At 27.4% G+C, this 9,354-nt stretch overlaps 1 protein-coding gene across 1 annotated transcript; it reads left to right on the top strand.

Annotated features, from left to right (window-relative positions):
- The first annotated feature begins 6,769 nt into the window (after nt 1-6,769).
- LOC105771254 (ferritin-3, chloroplastic) lies at nt 6,770-9,287 on the top strand. Its single transcript, XM_012592671.2, has 8 exons — nt 6,770-7,392; nt 7,484-7,567; nt 7,656-7,716; nt 8,003-8,090; nt 8,427-8,488; nt 8,730-8,795; nt 8,890-8,953; nt 9,037-9,287. Exons 1-8 carry the CDS (start codon nt 7,091-7,093, stop codon nt 9,090-9,092), a joined length of 783 nt encoding a protein of 260 aa, XP_012448125.1. The 5' UTR covers nt 6,770-7,090; the 3' UTR covers nt 9,093-9,287.
- The last annotated feature ends 67 nt before the right edge of the window (nt 9,288-9,354 follow it).

Here is a 9,354-nt window from a genome sequence, read left to right as displayed (position 1 = left end):
AATTATCTAAAAATACATAAATAAAAATATCTTAAATAATATTTAAAATTTAAATTTAATACTTACCATTTTCATTTGCTCCACCGATATGTGATTGCTATCAAGACGAATCAATGATCCGGACATTGATGAAAATATAAAAAAAATTTAAAATTATTTTAAAAAATATAAAAAATTTAAAATTATTTTAAAAAAATGAAATTGAGGGGAAATTGAAATTTAATATGGATTTGAGAGATTTTTGGAAGGAAATTGAGAGGATTTTGGAAGGAAATTGAGAGTTTGAGAGAATTTTGAAAGGAAATTGAGAGGATTTTGGAAGGAAATTGAGATAGGATTTGTTTGTGGAAAAAAAAAGGGGTGGGGGAGTTTTTATAGTTTTTTTTTTTACCGTTGGGGTGGGGGGCAACGGTCAAATTTTTGACCGTTGGGGTACTGTTCACGCGCGGGGGACATCGCGTCCATGTCAGCGCGAGGGACGCGATTTCCTTCCACGTCAGCAGGTCGCGCTGACGTGGACGTGATGTCCTGACATGTACCCTGACATCGCGCTGACGTGGACGCGATTTCCTGGAAAATGGACCATTCCAGTAAATAATTAAAAATCGGCCCATTTCGGTAAATTTTGAAAAAAAAAGGGTTTTTTTTGGTAAATTAGCCCATAAATCACATCATCATTCAGTCAATTATTATCATTTAAAAGTTAATAAAAATAAAAAGAAAATCATTTTTATTATTACAATTTTTAATTATAAAATTATAGTGGGCCCCGCCCTTAGGCTAACAAGCATAACTTTAATTAAATATTTCTCCTCCCGATTTTTAAAAGGGATAAAATTAAAATTATACATAAATTTTGTAATTTATAACTATATACATCAATTTTAGTGTAATGTATTGTATAGGTTAAATTTTAATTTTAGTTTGATTTTCTCATTTTCATTAAGTCATGTGTAACATGATATTTTATTAGGTTTAAAATAATTAAATTTAAATTGTTTTCATTTAGATTAAAAATAAACATACTTGAGAAAAGGGTTTTTATTTTCTCTAGGAAATCTACTTTTTATTCTACTTGAAAATAATTTCAATTTATTTGTTTGTTTATTAACCTAATAAAATGACATGTCGATAATTTATACACGGTTTAACGGAAAATCATGTCACATAGGTAATAGAGTTAATGAAATATAAAAATTGAACCGAATTAAAATTTGATGTATACAAATGCACCAAACTAAAATTGATGTATAACATTGCCAATTATATTAAACTTTATGTATAATTTAGATATATAAAATTTCCAAAGCTATTTATAAATTGTCTTGTTTTTTAAGTTTTATATATATGTTTTAATTTATAATATTATTAAAGTAAGTTTAACATTTCAATTTTAAAACGCAATTTTGATTTATGAAGTTATTCAACAATTTATAATTTATAATATTATTTTCAAATAATTTATAAACTGAAATAAGTTTATACTTTAATTAAGTTTAATAAACTGAATAAGTTCCATATCATAATTTATCATTTATTTCATAAATTATAAGTTACTTAAAAATAATATTACAAATTATAAATTTCTTCAATAATTTTATAAATAAAAATTATATTTTAAATTCAAATATTAAATTAAATTAAATTTTATGATAAATTAAAAATAAATTTAAAATTTTAAAATAATAAAATTAATTTACATATTATAAAAAAATTCTACAATTAATTAAAATCGGTTTCTGTCACCTACTCTTTTCCAATTTCAAGCTTTGTGTCTAGTTTTAAATGTATGTGAGAATATGGAGCAGTGGGAGAAGAGAATGTATGTGAGAGACCCATTTTCCATTATTTGAAAATTGTAATGTTATTTTTATAATATTTAAATAAATTTTGCTATTAGGCTTTTTTCATATATATAAAATAAAAAGATTAATTAACAAAATAGATAGGGTTGTTGATTAATTAGTGAAATAGTGAAATATTTTTTCGCTCAAATAAAAATGGGCAAATATCATACTTAGTTCCCATATTTTATCAAACTTTCATAATAATTAATTTTAGTTAATTTCAATTCTTTTCAGTTTCAATACAATATTAATAGGTTTCAAGTTAAAATTAGGTGAGAGCTACAAATAAATATGGCTTTATTAATTTTCTTTTAAAAGAATTTATCTTGAATATTCGATAAAATAATGGGGACCATTTGTGATCTTATTTCACTGTTAGTCCAAAGCATAGAAACAAGTTGTTCTTACTCTCAACTAAAAGAAAAGAATAATATCAAAATAGTCCCTCATAATTTTATTTCAATTTCAAGATAATTTTTTAAAATAAGAAATTAATAAAATTAATGTCATATTTACTTGTAGTTCCCACCAAAATCATGACTTATCAATATTGTATTGAAACTAGGGAAAAAATAATTGAAACTAACTAAAATTAGTTATTATGAAAGTTTGATAAAATGAGAACCATTTATAATATTTTCCCGTTATATATATAAGACGCCAACATTGAAGTTGGGTTCTTCAAGTGCCTACTTTAATTATTTTACTAATTAATCTACAATCCCATCTATATTGCTAATTAATCTTTTATTTCATGAAAAGAAGGTAAATAATATAATTTAATTTGTATATTTAATTTATAATATTATTTAAGTTCAATTTATAAAAATAGAAAAAAATTTGATTGGAGCTGATTTCACATTACCTTAGAAATTAGAAAATCAATATTAGTATTTTTTTCAACTGATTTGACAGGTATTAATTGAATGATGAAATGATTGATGGTTAAGATTATGTGTATTAGTTTAAAATTAGAGATTTTATCAAAATAATATAAAATAAGAAATTATTTTCAAATTAATATGGGTTATACATTGTTTATCAAATTAATGTGTTATCCTTTTATTTAAGGTTGAAAATGAATTATAAATAATTATAAATATTGTGTTAAAAATAAACAATAATAAAATCAAAAAACTTGCTGGAAAATTTGAGAAAGAAAACACTTTAATTCTATGTTTAAGTCTTGCATAATAAGAAAACATATTTAGATGCATCCAATGTTTTTAAATTGAATGAAGAGTCGAAAGTGTTAAGTCATTGATCAGTTAATTAGTTTGGTTCATCGATTTAATTGGTTCAATTATAAAAAGTTAAAAGTTTAAATTTTTAAAAAAATATTTAGTTCAATTGTTGATTCAACTAATTTTTTAGTCAGTTTAATCGGTCAATATTGATCCTCAATTTAGTAGGATCAAAATCCTTCTCTGGACTGATACCTCGACCAATTTGGTTCGATTCTAACATCTTTGGATACATCTTCAACTATAATTGTCTGTTTTTATATGACAAATTGAAACATGTCAATTTTTTAATTTTATTCTTTTACTTTATTAAGATTGAGAAGTTAACCCTTTTACTTTATGGATGAACCAATCCTCTTACTCTAATTTGTCAAATTTTAATTTTATACTTTATAAAAGTGAAAAATTAATCTAGTTATTGGTAAACATAATAACTTGAATTGTTGTTTTATACTAATTTATTGCATATAAATTACTAAATTGTTAATTTCTCACTTATAAATTGCTTGTAGTTTATTTTCAAGTCAACAATTTACTAATAAGGTTCAAAATTTTCATAAAATATAAAGATAAACTTATAATAATTTAAAACAGAAAAATAATTTATTGATTTCGTAAGGTAGAGAGATAAAATTTAAAATTATTTAAAATATATAAGTAAATAAAAGTCATAATCACTTACCAAACACTAAAACCACGCCCACTTTAGTGAAAAGAGTTCCTTCTTGCTCAAATTTTCTAGCAATATGTTAATATTTTGTTTATTTTAATAAAAATAAAAATTAAATTGTTAAGATGGAATGAATATCAATTGGGTCTCGTCTTGTCATAAGTTGGGCTCTTACTATTTTTTCTTTTAAATTCTATCATTATGCCTCCAAACATATTAATTTGATTATTTTAGAAATATTTTCTTATTTTGATAAAAAATCCCTTGGAAATTATTTATATTATTTGGATAGAAGAACCTAAGTTACCTTTATTAATAAAATATTGTTAATAAAGTACAAATAAAAATGAAAGAATAGAATATTTAAAATTAATAGAACAACTTTATGAAAAACATAAAGATTTATTTACTTTATTTAACTATCATTATATGTTAAATTATGACATTACTGACAGTAGTAGTTCTAGTAATTCGATAATTATATAAACATAGAAGACTTAAAAGTTACAAGTTATAATTCTAATGAAGAAAATACTTCAAGATGAAGATGAAAATATAGAAATACCGTAACCTATGGATACCGATCAAACAAATCTATATGAAAAAGAAAAATTGAGTCGATATTCAAAAGATCTTTATCTGAGATCTTTTAATAAAGACTTAGAAAATGTTGTGCAAAAGATACTAGAGGAGGATTAATGAAATCTCATTATTTACTAAAGACAAAATAAAGAGGATTAAAAAGAAATACCCTCAAGTTAGATACATGCATCTAGGAATAATAATGATAACTATTAGAGCTTTATTTAGAAAAGGTCATGATATACCTATAATAGTAGTTCTATTAGATAAAAGATTTGAAAATTCAATAAAAGCACTTATTGGAGGAATTCAACCAAACCTACATCTTGGTGTAATAGGATTTAAAGTTAAACCAAATTACTTTATATCCATTACGGACCCTCTAATAGAAGAGTGTCTATGTTTAAGAATTCGCACAAAAAATTCAAATTAATGATTTAGCAAAAGATCTAGCAATAAGTTGGACTTCTATTAATGAATATACAAATATCAGTAAGTAGAAATAAAAGAGATTAATAATAAAATTATTGAGTTCTTTAAACTTAATAAATTTACTACGAAATACAATTACAATTATTACATCTAAGAGATCTATCAATACCAAAAGATGGATGATAGAGAAAATAAGTAGTGCAAGTACTTCTAAATCAATAAGTACTATAGAATACATGCCGTCGGTAATAAATTATATTTTAAAAATCTGCTATAACAGATATAAATAAAATTTAGTTTTACCTCAAATACTCTAATAGAGGAAGAAGAGGATAATGTAAGTACAAGTTCTACACCAATAGGAATGAAAACAGTTCATATACCTATTTTTCCTATAGAACAAGTAGAAATTCGAAACACTAGAATGGAAGAATTACAAGTATCAACAATCATTCAACAAATGAAAGTTGGTAAAATGATGTAATTACATTTTCAAATTTCCAATCCAGAAATATTATACATATATTGAAATTACATCTCAATTTAGAGAATATAAAACATATTCTTTACATGCTTTATTAGATACAAGTGCTACAACCAAGTAGTTGTAGAAACAATGCCATTCTTGTAGAAAAATGGGAACCTATGAAACATCCTATAAAAGCAATAGGAATAGATGGTAATGAAACCATAATTCAATATAAGGCTAGAAATATACCTATATACATAAACAATGTAAGATTTGTGATGCCAAAATATTATGTTTTCTCGCAATGCATGGAGATATATTATTAGGAAATAATTTTATATATCAAGACTTACCATTTTCTATTGATAAAATTTTATTATGTTATCTCAGAGAAAAATCTTCTATAGAGATACCATTAGTAGAAAATCATAAATTGTGTGTGATAAAAATTTTACACCATAAAGAAAAGAGCAGATTAAACAACTAAAACAAATCATTGGTTGTTCAAAATTTAGAAGATAATTTTAGTAATTCGATAATTATATAATAGTAAATCTTTTTGAAATTGAGCTTGTTGTTTGCAAATAGCTCCATTTATTTTTATAAAATTTCTAGTGGTAATATTTGTCTAGCTTTACTATATAAACATAGTCTAAATACTTTATCACAATGAGAATATTTTTCCTTTATTAATAAAATCTTGAAATATATCAAGAATATTGTTTATCTCCTTAATATCCATATATTCTAATTCAATCTCATCCCAATCTCTATATAAAATAGATTTTAGTAATTCAATCTCTATATAAATTTCGATAGTCTTCAGTATTTTCCTAACACTTCTTGTAATTGGTATCGAGCGTTGGAGTAACGATTTTGGAGAAATAATATCGAAGTATTCATTGTAAGTCTTTATCTTTTATTTACAACTCAGATTATTTCTTGGTTATTTATTTTAAAACCCATATATCTGTTATTCTGTCTTTCTATTGCTTGCTTATGTCTGAGTGAGACTTTAGGCCTTTGAGAGAAAGTTTTAGGCCTTTGAGAGAAAAAACGTAAAAGATAACAGAAGGTTTTAGGTACCAAAGATAAATTTCATAGAAGAAACAGATTGTCTATATAAAGATAAAATTTGCAATCATACTATGCATATCGACTCTAAAAATAAAAATAATATTTCAGCTCTGAGTAAATATTTTAATATCCTTAATTAGGATAAGATGGTACTTAAACAGGTATATTCAAAAATCTTTAATTAGAATTTGCTATTTTCTTTTTATTAAATTTTTATAAATAATTGTCCATTCACTAACTTTTTTTTAATTTTTTAGCTCTATCCATCATGACTGCTAAGATAATCAATAAAGTATTATAGACTCTTATAGAACAGACAAAAAAGACTCTTAAAGTACAGAACAGACAAAAAAGACTTATAGAAAACGTTTTAACTATTCTCAAAGTAGAGATAGACTAGGGACTAAACAAAGAAGACTCTGAGATTAAAAGAAGATTGCTGCAATAATTATAAAGGAAAGGTGGCTTTCCAGGATCACAAATACGAAATTCCCTGTGAACTATTTCACAGTAAACAAAGATAACTCCAAATCAACCTCGAGTGACGAACCTGCCCGCCTGCCTGCCTGCCACGCTCCCTTCCCTCCACCTCCTCATCTTCACCCTCCACGTTTCATCCCATCCCTCTCTCACGCTTTCCCTTTGCTTTCCTAATCGCACCTCTCTTTCCTTTCTGCTGCTTCTTCCGCTGTTTGCATTTGAAAAACTCTGTTTTCCTTTTTTTCCTTTTCATCAAAAGCTTGGGTTTCTTTTTCTTCTTTTTTGCGCCATGTTGCTGAAAGCTGTTCCAACTTTTTCTTCGTTAAATCCTCAACTGGAAAATCAGGGTGCCCTGTTTTTCCCTTTTTCTTCTTCGATTAATCATCAGCTATCTTCTTTAAGAAATGGACCTGGGTCTCTTGTAGTTTGTGCAGCCAAAGGAGCCAACCACAAGCCACTAAGTGGTGTTGTTTTCCAGCCCTTTGTGGAAGTGAAAAAGGAACTTGATCTTGTCCCCTCCGTGCCTCAACTTTCTCTGGCTCGCCAAAAGTTTACTGATGACTGTGAAGCTTCCATCAACGAACAAATCAAGTGGGATCTTTTCTTTTTAGATTTTTAAGAATGAATTCTGAATGATTTCGTGATTGTGTCGATATTTACTAATGTCTGGTGCATTTGGCAGTGTCGAATACAATGTTTCCTATGTGTATCATGCTATGTTTGCTTACTTCGATAGGGACAACGTTGCACTCAAGGGTCTTGCCAAGTAATTCTTGTTGAAAATTCTTGATTTTGCTGAGCCCTTTTAGCTCCCCTTTTCGGAGTTAAGCTGACATCAGCCTTCCTCGTAATAGGTTCTTCAAGGAATCGAGTTTAGAAGAGAGAGAACATGCTGAGAAATTTATGGAATACCAGGTTTTCTATTCATTTTGCTTAGATCACAGTATGTGATTTTACTTTTGAAATTTTATGTATCATCATCATCATAATTATGTATTCTATTTATGTATCTCGATAAAAAAAAATTAGAGTTACAATTTATTTAGAAATTTTCTATTTTGGATTATAAGAAAACTGTCATGAAAGGGTTTTCCGTTTTTATTTATTTTTTGTTTTTGCTTACTTTTTGCTATTCTTTTGTTTATGGCATTGTTTCCCAAATTGGGGGGTTTTTTTTTTTTTGTCTTTCTATTGTTATCAGAACAAACGAGGTGGAAAAGTGAAGCTGCAGTCCATAGTGATGCCCCTCTCTGAGTTTGATCATGCAGAGAAAGGAGATGCATTATACGGTAAGTTGATATTACCAAAGCTAGGTTTGTGTTTGGTTTGGTAAACAGTGCTTTCATTTCTTATTTGGTTGCCTTCTTTTTCTACCTTCAGATACTACATATCCACGTGTAACAATACAATGAGATATATAGTAACCATGGGAGTACGTTTGTAAATTTGTATGGTTGGTGGGAAGAGATATTTCTTGAACATTCACTTGAAGTATTTTGAATTTTGTTCATTAATCACCCCGTTGTCTTTCTTCATGCTGAATTGTACTGCATGACAATGTCATATTAGTCAAATTAGCATGGTCTATGTGATTGAAGCTAATTGTATCTAATTCTTTGGTTCAGCAATGGAGCTTGCCTTGTCCCTGGAGAAACTAACAAGTGAAAAGCTCTTTAACCTACGTAATGTGAGACTCTCTCTGTCTATATATATACATAGATGTAAATTATTTTGTCCTGTTTTCTATTTGGACTTATGAATTTTGATTTAAACATATTAATAGGGTCTAGGGTCTCATTAGTTAGGTTTACGAAATTATTGGACAAAAACGTTGTTTAACAGACTGTTGCTTTTACATTTTGCATGTTTCTAAGATGATGGTAAACAGTTTTGTTTGAAGTGCTAATAGTGAAGGCTTTGGTAAACAGGTAGCCGTGCGGAACCATGATGTGCAGTTGACGGATTTCATTGAAGGCGAATTCTTAGCTGAGCAGGTATGATACAATTTTTGGTCTCCATAAAATTTGCTTTTACTGATGAATGATAAAAAAATAGTAAGGGTTCATTCCTGTTTTGCTTTCTCTTTAGGTGGAGGCCATCAAGAAAATATCAGAATATGTAGCTCAATTGAGAAGAGTTGGAAAAGGACACGGTATGAATTTAAACTTCTCCATTGTCATCAAATTATAGAGACGTTCCATCTGTAACTCTATGTTACCATGGTTTTCATCGCAGGGGTGTGGCACTTCGATCAAATGCTTCTTCATGAGGGAGAGGAAGCTATTGCATGAAGCCCCAACTTGCTGCTTCGTTCCATGTCAAAAGTTTGTGCATAAGGTCTTATTTCAGTAGTTCTTTGTTGATATATTTTGGCTGTAAGTTGAAAGATAGTGCCGGATCTTTGGTTTGATGATAAAAGCTCGTAAGGGATTTATTTTTGGTAGTCCTTTTAATCAAAGTAGTTATAGATTCGTGGATTTCCTATATAGGTATTTTTCTTCTCCGAGATCTTTCCTTCTGTGTTTTTTCTTTTAAATTTGCCCTAGCGACGTT

The sequence above is a fragment of the Gossypium raimondii genome, chromosome 5 (genome assembly GCF_025698545.1).
Source record: "Gossypium raimondii isolate GPD5lz chromosome 5, ASM2569854v1, whole genome shotgun sequence".
Lineage (NCBI taxonomy): Eukaryota > Viridiplantae > Streptophyta > Magnoliopsida > Malvales > Malvaceae > Gossypium > Gossypium raimondii.
This window is presented reverse-complemented; position numbering and strand designations above follow the sequence as displayed.